At 37.8% G+C, this 15,948-nt stretch overlaps 3 protein-coding genes across 10 annotated transcripts; 1 reads left to right on the forward strand and 2 right to left on the reverse strand.

The window, feature by feature from the left end:
• Nucleotides 1–715: 715 nt before the first annotated feature.
• LOC128621157 (gap junction delta-2 protein) lies at nt 716–2,913 on the forward strand. The gene has a single exon (XM_053646709.1). It carries the CDS (start codon nt 718–720, stop codon nt 1,804–1,806), a length of 1,089 nt encoding a protein of 362 aa, XP_053502684.1. The 5' UTR covers nt 716–717; the 3' UTR covers nt 1,807–2,913.
• A 554-nt stretch (nt 2,914–3,467) lies between these two features.
• zgc:171927 (uncharacterized protein LOC100124616 homolog) lies at nt 3,468–7,283 on the reverse strand. Its single transcript, XM_053647680.1, has 5 exons — nt 7,197–7,283; nt 6,917–7,012; nt 6,566–6,661; nt 6,356–6,487; nt 3,468–4,982 (listed from the first exon to the last, which is right to left on the reverse strand). The coding sequence occupies exons 1-5, from the start codon at nt 7,281–7,283 to the stop codon at nt 4,764–4,766; spliced, it is 630 nt and encodes a 209-aa protein (XP_053503655.1). The 3' UTR covers nt 3,468–4,763.
• A 635-nt stretch (nt 7,284–7,918) lies between these two features.
• On the reverse strand, nt 7,919–15,944 carry zgc:113149 (uncharacterized protein LOC541363 homolog). Of its 8 annotated transcripts, none has more exons than XM_053646715.1 (6): nt 14,265–15,944; nt 13,113–13,309; nt 11,426–11,863; nt 10,316–10,369; nt 10,134–10,169; nt 7,919–9,995 (listed from the first exon to the last, which is right to left on the reverse strand). In XM_053646715.1, exons 2-6 carry the CDS (start codon nt 13,246–13,248, stop codon nt 9,730–9,732), a joined length of 930 nt encoding a protein of 309 aa, XP_053502690.1. In that variant the 5' UTR covers nt 13,249–13,309; nt 14,265–15,944; the 3' UTR covers nt 7,919–9,729. The 8 variants fall into 8 exon arrangements, with proteins under 8 accessions (XP_053502690.1, XP_053502688.1, XP_053502686.1 ...); XM_053646713.1 differs by having other exon boundaries at nt 7,919–10,169; nt 14,265–14,353; nt 15,043–15,941; XM_053646711.1 differs by having other exon boundaries at nt 7,919–10,169; nt 14,265–14,353; nt 15,039–15,941.
• Nucleotides 15,945–15,948: the final 4 nt, after the last annotated feature.

The following is a 15,948-nucleotide window of genomic DNA, read 5'->3' on the forward strand; positions in this document are numbered from 1 at the left end:
CCCCGGTACCATCTGAGCTCAGGTTACTGTTTCACATGTTCTCCTAATGTCTGTATGGGTTTCTTCCTACCTCTCTAAAACATTCTGGTAAATGTTTAACTCTAAAATGCCCCTGGAGAGGAGTACACATATGTGCATGGTATGTATATGCTAAATAGTCTCCACATTCACAACAATCCTGACCAGGATAAAGCAGTTACTGAAGATGTATAAATGATGATGAATGAAATTATAACCATCACATTCCAACAATAAAGCATTTAGAATGAGAAAGAGAATGTCTCAGCATTATGTAGTTTATAGTTTTATGCAGCTTTCAGCACAACAATTTTAAGTATTCATGCATAATCAAACCCACACTATAATGTAAATGTGAAATAAAATAGTAATCCCTAAAGGAATTAGATAAATGTAGATTTTGATTTACATGTGCGTCATTCTTTATTATCTTCAGCAACGGCGTAATCCTGGTCACGGCTTCATCCAAGGGACACTAGGTAAGAGGTTGGGGGATTCATCATTGATTGGACATTTTCTAAATTTGCATAATTCTAATGGTCTATTGATTCCTCAAATTCCCGTAGATTAATATCTGTGGTAATTACATATACACAACCGATACAGTGGATAGAGATCAGATTGGAAAAATGCTGGAGTATTTCTATAAGGGTTTTTCATTCATTATAAGCCAGCTCTTTTGCCCTCACAGTGTAAAGCATGGGAGACTGGTCAATTCTGGGACGCTTCCTAGTGGAGGTTCAGAACCACTCCACAGTGATCGGGAAGATCTGGCTGACAGTGTTGCTGATCTTCCGAATCCTGCTGGTGACTCAGATAGGAGATGCAGTGTACAGTGACGAGCAGTCCAAGTTCATCTGCAACACACTCCAGCCGGGCTGCAACAACGTCTGCTACGACACGTTTGCGCCAGTCTCACATCTGCGCTTCTGGGTCTTCCAGATTGTCCTGGTCTCTACACCATCCATCTTCTATATCATCTATGCTCTCCACAAAATCACCACAGATGAGAAGGCTCAGACAGAGCGACCCCAGCTCCACCACCCACATGTTGAGTATGTCAGGCAGTCGGGTGGAGAAGGTGACGTTTATTTGGGAGGTAAGCCATCAAATGGGTTACAAGATGAGGAAAGTCCCAGTGAGGAGGAGTGTATGGAGAAGAGCCTCCTGCAGGATGACTACAGAGAGGTTGGCAAGGACCCTACGGAATATTCGGGCCCGATTTTATTGATATACATTGTCCATGTGGTTCTTCGATCCATTCTAGAGATCATGTTCCTGGTGGGTCAATACTATATGTTCGGATTTAAGGTGCCATTTCTGTTTCGCTGCAAGGCCTACCCATGCCCAACTCGAACTGACTGCTTTGTGTCACGTGCTACTGAGAAGACCATATTCCTAAACTTCATGTTCAGCACTAGTCTCGGCTGCTTTCTTCTCAACATCGCTGAGCTTCACTATCTAGGCTGGGTCTACATCTTCCGCATATTATATACAGCGTGTTTACGGTGTTGTGAATCTAAAAGGAAACTACATGTTTCCCACAGTCCTTTGCAGCTTAGGCTCAGTCATTCAATGCGAGGCAGGCTGATCCTGCAGTCCTCCTCTTCAGCCACTCTGTCCCAGGAGAAGACAGCCACTGCCTTGCTCTCACATGGACCATCCATTTCTTTTGAGACAGACTCAACACTAGAGTGCACCTCGAGGACAAACCCAGAAGAAAAAAAGTGCACAGGAATAAAATCAGCCAACATAGCTAAGTTGAGCAGCAAGAAGTCTTGGTTATGAGTGACCGTTACTGCCTTTAATTATTGTTCAAGCACCAGCAAAATGCTTGACATAATACATTATACCCTTTGATTTGCTTACACTAATTGTACAGAGTAATATAACAGTTTAAAATGTAAGGAATAAAAATCATTGGAATATGCTATTCACAAAGGAAAATACTTAGTGGCAGCATGGTGTGATACATTAGCACCCTGAAGTTGATTATTTTCATGTAACAGCATACTCTGAAATGTTTTATTCCTCTTAAACATCAGCAATTTGTGAATGGTTAGATTTTTAAAAACGAATTTAAGGACAGCATGTTGTATTTACTATCAGTTTATATGGTCGCGTTTAATGTTGTCGAACATCCAAGAAACAAGTTACTTCCTGTTATCAGTCACATTATAGCGACTATAAACAGTCGTTCCCTCACTGGTGTTTAATTTGACTTATTTTAAGAAAGCGGAATGCACAAACTCATCTATCCTGACACTGGAAACTCCTTCCATGAACCACAAATTAATGTTTCCTTAAAGAAAGCTTCACAATATCAACTGTTATACTTTTGTTTGTTTGTTTGTTTAGTAACAGCACATTTTTAGTCACTTTAATATTAGATTATGTGGTGTCTGTCATACAAGTCCCTGTGGATTAGCTGTTACTATAGAAACAATAAGGATAACATTAATATAAACCCATTATTAGAATTACAGTCAGAACTACTGATAGAGCTGCTGTGATAGAAAATTAATCAACACCTTCTGACCAATCAGATTCATTGTAATATACAAAGATTATCTGATTACGCAGTTACTCTTCATTGTAATTTTTAAAAAAGTTATATTTACCAGTTAATAGTGTTTAATGAAAGATGTGTGGAGAATATTATGGCTTGTTTTTGTGGCTAATAATCTTTGTATTGAATGATTTTACCTTTTCTTTGGTGTATACTCTTATGCACATGGTAGTTCATGCTTCGTCCGAGGGAGGGCGCTTCTATTTGTAACTGCTTATATTTTCATCACAACCTACTAGCCATATTCATTAATTAATTTTATGAAGCCAGACAGAACTGTGAAGTAAATAATGCTTTACCAGCACACTGAAACCTTGCATACAAATACTGTATACAAACAGAAACAAGCTTAATTAATTTGTTTATCAGAATAAAAGTGTGAGACTATCAGGAGTTTTGCTTGAAAGCTTAGCTCAACCACAGGGGAAAAAAAAAATTCAGAGCAACAAAACTTCTGCATCTACATTATTTACTTGTTTGTCTTATTAGGTTCAAATGTGAAAATGTCCAAAATGATCATACATGTTTATTAAATGTATTATTTTTGGGTTATCCGAGACAAATCACAAAATATCTACTAAAGTATCCCCAAATAATCTTATAAATCTTTTGAATATTAAAATATTTTGTAGAAAAAATACATTGCTGTAAAGAAATTGCATATTTTTTAAATCAAAATTTAAGGCCCCACATTTGAGATATTTTCATTTATAATCCATCTAGTCGAATGGTCAATGGCCCACATGATCAAAGGCTCATCTTGTTCTTTCTAAATTGTGTTATTGTTCTGTTTGTTTGGCATTCTGATAAATGGTATTTTACACTGTTTACACTGACAAATGCAAAACAGGCCAACAACCACTAGTAGAAACCACTTTGGAGTCAAAAACACCATTTCTTGTTTAACTTCTTAAAGGCCCAGCTTATAAAGTTATTTACAGTATCATAAATAAATTATTCAATGACTTACTTTCTACTAGAATACAGTGAAACTAATAGAAATTGTACAGCTGTGCTCATAAATTTACATAACATTGCAGAATCTGCAAAATGTTAATAATTAAAAAATAATAAAATCAGAGGGATCATAAAAATGGCATTTTGTTTTTTATTTCGTACTGCCGAGAACAAGCTATTTCACATAGATGTTTACATATAGTCCCACAAGGCACAATAATAACCGAATTTATACAAATGAACAAGTACAAAAGATTACATACCTTTATATACATTAAGAGCCAGGGGGTGTAAACTTTTGAACAGGAAGATCGGTGTACATATCATCCTGTTCTTAATGTATCCTGTTGCCTTCTTGAGCATCAGTGAATGTTTGCACCTTATGTAATAGCTTTGTATGAATCCCTCAATTGTCCTAAGTGTGAAAAGATGGATATAAACATAATATAGCCACTGCTGGAAAGAGGTCAAATAAGCAAAAGATGCTGGAAAAGTAAAGCATGTGCAGAACCTGGAGGATTTTTCTGAAGAACAGTGGGCAGTTTAATTGCTCAGGACAAACAAGGGACTCATGAACAACTTTCACAAAACAAAGTCTTAAGAACCAAGGGTATGTATACTTTTGAACGGGTTCTTTTGTGTAAATACAGTTATTATTGTGTCTTGTGGTCTATATGTAAACATCTGTTATGTGAAATAGCTTATTCAGGGCAGTTTGAAATAAAAAATAAAAAGCAATTTTAATGATCTCTCTTATTAAAACAAAAACATTTTGCAGATCATGCAAATGTAAATTTATGAGCACAACTGTATGTAGTTATGAGAGTGAGGAATAGAAATCTGGATCTTATGACGAGTCCTGGCAGTTTAAGATAGAGAGTGAGGGGGTAAATATACTGTATATTAAATGCGCAAATTCATTAGAATGATATAATATGGATTTTAGTGTTTTAGTTATCATTTATAAGCAATAAACTAATATTTCACTCTTTAAAATAATGTGTTTGCTAAATATCTGTGTCCATCATTATTACTATACTTGTTTAATCTGACACTTAGGACCTTCAAAACAGTATGCAACACAGTGAGGAGGTTTACAGCATATTAATTCATAAAGAGACTTAAAACATCAATCAATATAAATTGTGAAATACAATTAGTCCACAAAATATTCTTTTTAAATATGTAAATCCCCTGAACATACTCCAGTCCGTTAGCACTAACAGCAAGTGTTGACCTCCTCAGCCGTTGCTTTCTGAGCTCCATGCCACAGAGGAGCACTATTGATTTTTCCAACTTTGACTGTCTCGTTCTGAACGTTGTCTTCCACGACTCGCTTCTGGATTTCAGAGGCCATCGTTAAAAATGCCTTCTCCACATTGCTTGCATTCTTTGCACTTGTCTCAAGGAATTGGATTTTAAGTGTCTCAGCAAATTCCTGGAAAAAGGTTGTACCAATATTATGAAAGGCTAAATGCAGTACATATATGTAAAAGTATGTAAATGTAACAGAACTAGGACATGGGATAGGTATAGTGGTTCCAAACTGTCCATCATGATAATGATAGAAAAACTTTGGACAAATCTGATGTGTGCCAAATTTGGTGATGACAGGACAAAATTTATAGAAGGAGTAATGAAAAAATAGTTTTTGACAAAATCTAAGATGGTGGAAAATCTAATTAGGTAGAAATAGATGTAATAGGGTGCACTGAACTCACCTTGACCCAGGGAATCGAGGGATTATGGACACACAGTTCAAGTTAGGACCATAAACATACTTCCAAATTAGGCCGAAATTTGACCCTATGGTGGTGCTAGAGCATTGGCAACACCTGGTCCAAATCTGGTCAGAATGTTCCTTAGACCCTCCCCAATCAGAGTACCAAATTTTACAGCTTTTTACAGACAATTCTATGGCTGCCATAGACAACCTCGCAGAAGAAGAAGAAAGAAGAAGAGGCTGCCTATGCACCTTCGATGCTTGGCCCTCTAAAAATAACAATAATACAATGGTATATATAGTAACAGTACTATACAAGAACAGTTCCCCACCATGTTTTGCAACAAAAATCCAAAGTGAAATTGTTATTTTTGTTCAGAAAATATGGACATATACTATATGGCCAAAAGTTTGTGAGCACCTGACCATCACACCCATATGTGGGTTTTCCCCAAACTGTTGCCACAAAGTTGGAAGCTCATAATTGTATAGGATGTCTTCATATGTTGTTGCATTACAATTTCCCTAAATTGGAACTAAGTGTCCCAAACCTGTTCCGGTATGACAATGCCCCTGTGCACACAGTGAGGTCCATGAAGACATGTTTTGCCAAGGTTGGAGTGGAAGAGTTTGAGTGGCCTGCACAGAGCCCTGACCTCAACCCCAATGAACACTTTGGGATGAACTGGAACGACGACATCATTCTAGTGCCTGATTTCACTAATTCTCTTGTGGATGAATGGGCAAATCCCCAGAGCCATGCTCCTAAATCTAGTGGAAAACCTTTCCAGAAGAGTGGAGGTGATTATAACAGTAAAGAGGACTAAACCTGGAATGGGATGTTCAACAAGCACAAATGGGTGTGATGGTAAGGTATCTACATACTTTTGGCCTGAAAGTTTTTGGCCTGTACACCTGAGAATGTTTACAAAACCAAAAACATCATTTGGTTACTTTCTTTCCTTTTGCCCCATAATCTTCAGTTTTAGTAAAATAAAAAATAAAAAAATAAAAAATAAAAAACCTTAAATGTATTAAAAATACCTTATAAATACTTCTGACTTATAATCACAGGTTTGGGCAGATACCTTTGCTGTAGTGAAGTCCACCACCTTTTTTGAAGTTAAATCACTTTTGTTCCCCACCAGCAACTTTGAGACATTTTCACATGCATAGCGATCAATCTCCTCCAACCACTGCTTTACGTTGTTGAAGGACTCCTGCAATTACAAAGAACAATAAATCTCTGAAAGTCTCACTAAAAATTTTTGTTATTACCCTATTATTATGGTTATTACCTGGTCAGTAACATCATATACAATGATAATCCCATGCGCCCCTCGGTAATAGCTGGAGGTAATAGTGCGAAATCTCTCCTGACCAGCCGTATCCCACTGTAATGAAAATCAATCACTATAAGCATTTAGAATGATTACTGATAATGTATATTCCAAGCTTTATTAACAAATCAAAACTATGACATTTGTAATTGCAAGATTACTGGTACTAAATGTGAAATAAAAAATAAGAACTTATTTTACTTGTGTGGCCTGTCTTCACTGTAAAACCTGGCAAATGTCATGTTAATGCAAGCTTATAGAGACCCAGTGAAGAATAAAATGCTACAGCACAGTGAATTCTTTACTCACAATCTGCAGTTTAACTATCTTCCTGTCCATTTCAATAGTCCTGATTTTGAAGTCAACCCCTATCGTGCTGATGTAGCTTTCAGTATAGGTGTCGTCCTGTTGGCATCAGAATGCAGCAATGTTGAGAAATAATTAACAACAAATCTATCCAAATGCAACAAATCCATTTAACAGATATTGGAGTGAGAATTTAATTTGACTGTGTAATTTATCCGCATGAGACCTGACATCCAGTCTAGTCTAATATCATGTTTCAGTGCTTATTGACTTTTTGACTTACAGCAAAACGCAACAGCAGACATGACTTCCCGACACCAGAGTCTCCAATCAGCAGAAGCTTGAAAAGGTAGTCACTAAGAGAAAGCATAACACAAATGCAAACAATCCTTTGGCAGCTTGTATTTCTTTTCCTTATGCCAACACACCAAGCACACACAAAACTGTAACAAGTGAGGAACAGAACACCACACAGCAATGCTTTCTAATTTCACAGACATGTACAATCGCACCATGTAGATCAATTTTGCTCATGCATTATGCAATAAATGCTTCTTCAAAATCATTTCTACCCTACAATGTATACTTTCATGATAAAAACAAAAGGCTAACAAGGAGTTACACTCAGACAATAAAGCACATCCGGATTCCTTGTGTGCTTTTAGCAACATGATGAAAAATTCCTAACTTCAATATAAAATACAACACAGCAAGGTACAAAAACCCCCCAGACTAAATAAAAGGCTACAAATACTTACTATTCAGGATTCATATTCAGACCAAATAATGGCACTGTTTCAAAAGGCAAAAGCTGTTTTTGTATTTTTCCTCAATGCAGTGTTGTGCCTCTGTCTTTCAAAGAGCAAACAGGAACAACACTGGTTATGGAGATCCTAGAAAAAGCTCCATTATTTATTAAAGCCTCTTATCAAATTACAAAGTGGTCACTACCTACGTCTTGAAGCCTCATAGCAGCAGGTTTGAAAAGTACCAGTAGTCAAGACAAAATGATTATTCTGCTTTAATCCAATCTTTACAGTAGTTTTTACAGACAACATTTAACAGTGTTTATACTATTGGAAGAGCAACCAACAAGGAATCAGTCGCAGCTGTATCAAAGGTATCCTTATTGAACACTTTCAGAATTAAATATCATGGCACCTGTAACTACAAAGAGGAGAGGAGAGGAAAAAAAAAGAAAAAAAAAAGGAACTGCTTAATAATTCAAGGTAGTTAAAGGTCAAAGGTAATGGTTAGAAAACCTGCAAATTTACTAAAAATGTGCTCCATACAATGTCCAATATTTCTGTTCACATCTGAATTGTAACATTTTGGTGAGAAATGAAACATTGAAAAGCTGATTATTCACATCAGTCACAGTCAAAGTCAGGGGAAACATCAAATTAAAACATCCATATGGTGTCTACAATACCATAAATTGGGCATTTCAGATAAATAGACTCATAATTCACTCATAATTTAAAACTATTACAGATCTTTAAGTTAGTTTACTTACATTGCATCATTAAATAAAACTTTGTCAATTTAAAGTAGGCATGTCTAATCACTGGTCCAAACAGTCATTGATTTTAAACAAAGAGATAACTCTGGTCTGAGAAACAGTCTGCTGTGCTAATGCTACTTTCCAGTTGTAACATAACAGCATCACTACTTTCTGGAGATGTGGGAGAGCTTATTTAAAAAGTCTCCTGCACACAGTAAGCAGTATTAGTGCATGTATGATTCCTGTGATCGCTATGAACACTGGGAGGGAGGTAGCTGAACGCTGTAGTGGACTATTATTATATACTCCTGAGGCATATAACTATACTGTTCATTAGTTCAACAGTCCCTCCCTGTTCTCCAGAAAACATCCTATAACTTAAAGCTGAGGTGTGTAGACTAGTGATGGGCACTAATCGAGTACTCCTTGTGTAACAACCAAACGTACACTCATTTTGTAAAAATGAATGATTAAACATTGCCGTGCTTGGCATTGTCACCAGCGTAGCAGGTCAACAAATTTCCCGTCATTTTCATCAGGAGCTCCACGAGGCATATGAGTGACAGCGTGCTTGTCGGCCAGTACACTGGTGATAAAGCCAAGCACGGCAATGTTTTAATCTTTCTGAAAATAGGCAATGTAAACTTTGTCGGTCAGCAAAACTAAAAATACAGCAAAACTACAACAACCCATCACTTAGCAAGTCAATATTCATACATGACTACCACATCAGTACCAACAGATTCTCCAGCACTAAAAGACAGAGATTGGAAAAACAATCAAATTTAGATGCCATGATTTATATGGTGACTATTTTAAAGCACCACAAACTAAGCACTTTATATAAACAGACATTGTATTTTTAAATTATTTTCATTTTTAGGATATTTGTTAACTATTTAATAAAGCTTTTTTGATTATTAAGCGTGTCAAGTTTGCTTCAATTAAAATAGATTTAGCCGTTTTTTCCCTTCAGCATCCCAGCCATATCTGACACATTTATGTCGTGTTAAGTGTACAAATACACCGTTACAAAGGACTTTTTAAAATATAGTATAAAATTACAACCTAATTAATGTCCGAGTGCGTTTAAATTTAGTCAGCAGGCTGTTGTTTTTGCCCCAGAGCCTAAAAAATGTTTGTTAAAAAATGTGTGCTATTAAGTCAAGCAAAATACCTTCATGCAAAATGACCCTCTTTATGTTAAAGAACAATTAACTGATTAAACCTTTTATAGGTTTAAGTACTCAACAGCAAATTTGCTCGAAATGCCCATCACTAGTGTAGACTACATTTAGGTGAGATGCAGGTGCTATGGGTGGCCGTTGGATTTGTCCTGCATCAGTGCCAGTGCAGTGGAGGAAAAGTCACGCAGCACATGCAGTGTATCTCTCTGCAAACGCAGTGTGTCCCGTGCAAACTCCTGCTGTGTCTGCACCAGCTGCTGCACCGACTCGGCCACCGACTCCAGTGAACGTGACAGCGCCCCGATCAGCACGGTGGCGGCCTGTTGCTCCTGCAGGCTGAGGGAAGCGCTCTTGGCAAGGTGCTCCTGCAGACTGCCTGCGCCTTGTGATGCTAGATGACAAACAGCAACACGGGAAGACCTTCCTGCATGAGCTGTACTATTGCTTGATGCTCTAGGCTGGGTTTCTTGTTTTTTAATCTTGTCTCTGTCAGCAATATCTGGGTCAGTGAAAATTTTGTTTCGCTCACTCTGGTATTCTGCTTCAGTGACTCGTAGGCCCTGGTCTGATGAGGGAGGAAACACAATAATATGCAAGTTATACAAGAAATCAATATGATTAAAAAAAAATCTAACACATGCAAAACAAACAAACAAACCAAAAAGCAGAAAACCACTGCTATAAAAAGAAGAACAAAAATGTTCAGGTTACCTTCTGTGCCTGATGGTTCATACTCAAGGTCAGTAAGAGGCACTGCAGAATAATCTAAACAAGTCAAAACAAAAACACACCTAATCAAACAATATACTTGAATTGTAATCCTCAAACCCTTACAATTTTAAAAAGATAAACAGTGGGGATATTCTTTTGAGCCACAGAGGTGAAGTACTTCAGTTTGCACCCTAAACCAAACTTAGCAGTAAAACTGTATTTTGTTTTGCTATTAACATAGACAACACACGTTTTTATTTAAAGTGATGCATAAATAAGATTTATTTGCCAAATATATTACACATGTAAGGATTTTCTCATGGTGAGTGCTCGCCAGTCCCTCCAGAATTTTGCGATCGCAGAAATGAACGCGAAATCAAGCAAACTCCACAATACTCCAAGGAGCTTGCAATTTTTCAAAATTACCACAGATTTTCCGCTGATTTGGGCCGAGACGCGTCATTTGAGGTCATCACAACGTGGATTCGGTCAAAGCCCTCTTAGATTCCCGTGCGTCAAACATGAGTACAGCTAAAAGCTCTCATTTACCAACAAACATCGCTGCGAAAGACCGAGCAAAAAAATTTAGTGCAAGTGCAATCTTACCCATTCAAGTAGTTTTCTGCACAAAAGCACAAAAAATCTCCGCTAATTGAAATGCAAATTTTGAAAAAAGCCGCCACAAAATCAAGCATTTTTTATCCGCAACAATCACATTTGACATGTAACAGGTTTCGAAGAAAATAGTTGACTATTTACAAATAAGATAATTTAGGTCCTGTATAGTAATGACAGCTTTGGGCCACATAATCTGAACTGTACTGTATTTTGCAGAGTTTCAGATTTGACCAAAAACTCCAACCTCAGATATGAAATTACTGCCATTTGTGCACTTTCTGTCCCCCAGTGCTACTGTAACCAAACAAACTTTTTACTAAAGATTAGGGAACAATTTCTGGGTGGATTTACCTTTTGTTGTTTGGTATTGCACTTCAATTAATGTAAAATGAACAAAATAAACAAGCACATTTAACGCCAGTAATGATGCTGTAATTTCAAAGCACTCTGTACCCATTCCTAGTTAACCGTTAGCTTAAAGGAAGCACTCACAGTTGTATGGCATGTCCAGTGGCAGATCTGCATCTCCTTTGCTGCTCATCCCAGAGTGATGTGGCATGCCCTGTGCCTTGATAGACAGCCTGCCATTTGCCGTACCAGGGATGTGCAGTGGCATCCAAGAGGCACCTTGGCTGTCCTCGTCCTCATCTGCAATGCTGTCTGACAGTGGGAACTTCTCCCCAGGTCCAGGCTGGAGGATTTGGTGCACCATTTTCTCGATAGGAGAAAGATCGTCAGTTATGCGGGCAGCAGAGAAGCCGGAAGCTCTCATGGCTGCCACCTTGCGCTTGGTGTCGCACTTGAGATCAGACCACTTCTTCACAATCTCGATGACCTCTCTGTGACACTCACTGATCTCGTTGATGCTAGCTGCGAGAGCAGCCCATGTTCGCTTCTTAACATCACTTGAGACACCCTGGTTGAATTTACCTGTTTGGAGGACATGCAGGTGCATCTCAAAAAATTTGAATATCGTGAAAAAGTTCATTTTTTCTGTAATTTTATTCACGGAGTGGAACTTTCATATATTCTAGATTCATTAATCATAAAGTGAAATATTTCAAGCCTTGTTTGTTTTAATGTTGAGTATTACATCTTACAGCTAATCATAAATCCAGTATCTCAAAATATTAGAATAAAGAATTTATAATATGGAAATCCCAACCTTCTGAAAAGTATGTTAATTTATGCATATGCGTCTTACCTAGCTAAGAAGAAAAAGAACTGGACCGTCACTCATTGGTCCAACGTCCACTTTTCAGATGAAAGTAAATTTTGCATTTCATTTGGAAATCAAGGTCCCAGAGTCTGGAGGAAGAGTGGATAGGCACAGAATCCAAGTTGCTTGAAGTCCAGTGTGAAGTTTCCAGTCAGTGAGGATTTGGGGTGCCATGTCATCTGCTGGTGTTGGTCCACTGTGTTTTCTCAAATCGAGAGTCAATACAGCATCTACCAGGAGATTTTACAGCTTTATGGAGATGCTGATTTCCTTTTCCAGCAGGACTTGGCACCTGCAAACAGTGCCAAAACTACTAGTAACTGGTTTGCTGACCATGGTATTACTGTGCTTGATTGGCCAGCCAACTCGCCTGACCTGAACCCCATAGAGAATCTATGAGAGGCACCAGACCCAACAATACAGACGAGCTGAAGGCCGCTATCAAAGCAACCTGGGCTTCCAGAACACCTCAGCATTGCCACAGGATGATTGCCTCCATGCCACGTCACATTGATGCAGTAACTCGTGCAAAAGGATAAAAGCCCCAACCAAGTACTGAGTACATAAATTAACATACTTTTCAGAAGGTCGACATTTCTGTATTATAAATTCTTTACTCTAAAATTTTGAGATACTGGATTTTTTATTTCCTTGAGCTGTAAGTCATAATCATCAAGATTAAAACAAAAAAGGCCTGAAATATTTTACTTTATGTTTAATGAATCTAGAATATATGAAAGTTCCACTTCTTGAATTAAATTATAAATGAACTTTTCCACAATATTCACATTTTTTGAGATGCACCTGTATATATCCATGGTACAGTGTTTGTCGTGCATTTTGATGCACACGGTTCTATGTGTACACCTAGTACATCAAAAATGTTGAAGAACAGCACAAAAAAGACATGTAAATTCCAGGGATGCTTAACTGGGTTTGAGAATTAATAATCATACTGACCAACCAGTATGTGGCGATTTCTCTTCACCTCAGTCAGCAAAAGCTGAACCTCAGAAAACGTGAAGCGCGACTTCCTTTTCTTGAAGTTTGCTGATAGAACTTCTGATCCAGGAGATGAAAAAGGATCTTCAGACATCCTTGTTGTCTCCTCTCAGCTTCTGGACATCAAGTCTCTTATTCACCAAACAGCCAGGCACCTATAAGAAAAAACATGTTTTTAATATAATGTGTATAGCAGAGGTAGCTGTGGTGAATATATATACACAATACTGAACAGGATACAGACACCAAATCTTATTTTCTAGAGATATAGTGTGCAACATGATTCTGATATAAAAATTCTGGGTACTGGCTGATAGCAGATACTGGTCTGATACTACAGAACATTAGCTATGATTCCATCCAAGTTGCGAATTTAACGTATTGTGAAAAATTGGAGTATCACATAAAACATTTGAGAATAAAGCACTGTTTCCATCCCACATGTCACTTCTGGGGAAACTGGCGCATCTCGCTCGCTGACATTTTTACTTTACTGAGACAATTATCCAATCACATGATTTGTTGATGAAAAGTCACATGACTTTTTTAACACACATCAAGGGATTTATTCAGTAAACATGTTTCCGTCCTAGTTCACGCGCATGTCTTCTTACTGAATAAGAAAAAATTCCACCTCAATTAAACTCATACTTTTTTCTTTAAAATGTTCATTCTGGAGATTTTCTTCGCATCTGCCGTTTCCATCCAGTGGTTGTTTAATGTGCTTTCCCAAAATTCACACAAAAATACATGGATGGAATCATAGCTATTATGTATCATGGTAGTGAATATAACACTCAAGTGAACTGGATTGGGAAACAATCCAGTCAGATTTGAATCCAACGATTTAACCAGCATCAGTCCTGATGTTCAATAGTGGATCAGGACATTCATATCATCCTACAGTTATAACATTTTAGTTGACGTACAATCCAAAACCATGAACAGGACTTTTTCACAGTGTAATGAACCTGAGCCGACTCAGTAAGAACGTAAACAATCCCACTGATGATCACGTGTCAGCAAAATACTACAGAATATTCTTCAAATAGACCTTTCTGAGGTGAAATATCGTTTTAATAAGACTTACTCATATCAAAATAAACTTACGGAGATAACGTGAGGGCTGCATCTAAAACCTGACAGTAATCTGGACTCATAGATGTGATGGAAACTGGATCAAGTCGACTTTTAATGCACTTTCAGCAAAAATAAAAGAAATAAAAGAAAATAGAAAGAAAAGAAAATTAATGAATAAACGGTTCTTGAATGCCATTTAGGAAAGGTGTTTGTTTATGAGAGTAGAGCCCAGTCTTCAGGACGACAGATGAGGCTCAGGAAGCACCCGATATGATGAGACTTTAACGGGATCGTTTTGCTTTAAATGATCTGCATTTCTCCAGTAATCAGCAAGACTCTCTCACACACATACACCGCCTCCTCGGTGCTTCCTATTTCTTTGTTGTGAATGTGTGATAGTGTGTGTGTTAGCTAAGCGGTGCTGCGGCAGAAAAACATTGAGACCCGGACAAACGCCATCGTCCTCAGGCGTCCCTACATTCACTCTAGATCATATTTCAGTCCTACACACGAAGCGAGCGGGTAATAATAATAATAATAATAATAATAATAATAATAATAAATGATGGTGTCTTAATGGTGTTCGACAAACCGGCTACAGCTATCGGATAGGTTAGCTAAGCTAGCTACTCTTTCAGCAGTACCTGAGATTGCTTTAGCTAGCTAGCGGGTTGCTAGCGAACGGGTGTTTTTGTTTTTTTTTTCTTCCATGTGAACGAATTCACGGAGGCTCATTATTTTTGCGTTCGAGGTTTTTTTTAAAGCATATATTTGCAAATGTAGCACAATAAACTTTCTAATTACCCACACAAACGCTTTATGGCTGCCGTAATAGTCAGCAAATCGACGAATACGCCCTCGCGTACATATCCGAAAAACTTCGTAGAGGAGCTCCCCTGTGTCGCGCGCGCACTCTGTTAGCTACGTCATTTTTTTCCGCTCAGTGCGCGCGTTCACTCGCCGAGGAGACAAACAGCGCCCTCGCGCGGCGGTGCGTACAGAAACAAAAAAACTGCGCTGTGTCGTCCCCCACTAACACACGAGAAATATTATAATGTTTAATCAGGACGTTCATTCAGATAACTAACATGGCATGCACTTAAACACCCAAGAAATTTAATTGGCTGATGCTTTGTCTCTGTCTAGCCAAACAAATTTTAGGTTGATACACATAAAATGTGACGTTGTATTCTGAACTGCTCCTAATGACGCGTTAAGAAGCTCTGTGCTTTAGACCTGAAGTCAAAAAAGTGATTGCCTTTACTAATACTTAGCATTCGTTTATGAATGCTATATTTAAAGATGATTAATAATAGACTGTACATGAGTTATTACATTATAGATATGGATATAGATTATTATGTACAGTCATTGACTCTGATGTGTTAAGGTTCAGCTTCATAGGCCCTTTTAGTCATCTCGTTTCTCTAGGATTAAAGGTGTTTCATTGAGTGCAAACATACGTCTTTTGCTCGGGAGCCTGTGCGATAACTTGGTGTATAAATATAAATAGACGATAAATAGGAAGGATTTAAATGAGAAGATACACAGTACAGACAGTACAAAAAACCATCAACAAAGTTGAAGCTGTCACGCTCAAAGCCTCCATTTTGAATCGTGTCTCATATCAGGTCATGGAGCAGCTTCGCAGTTCCTGTTCTTGTCCAGCAGATGGCCCTAATGAGCGCAAAGTGTGTCACAGTATTGAACAAAT

The sequence above is a fragment of the Ictalurus furcatus genome, chromosome 17, assembly GCF_023375685.1.
Source record: "Ictalurus furcatus strain D&B chromosome 17, Billie_1.0, whole genome shotgun sequence".
Lineage (NCBI taxonomy): Eukaryota > Metazoa > Chordata > Actinopteri > Siluriformes > Ictaluridae > Ictalurus > Ictalurus furcatus.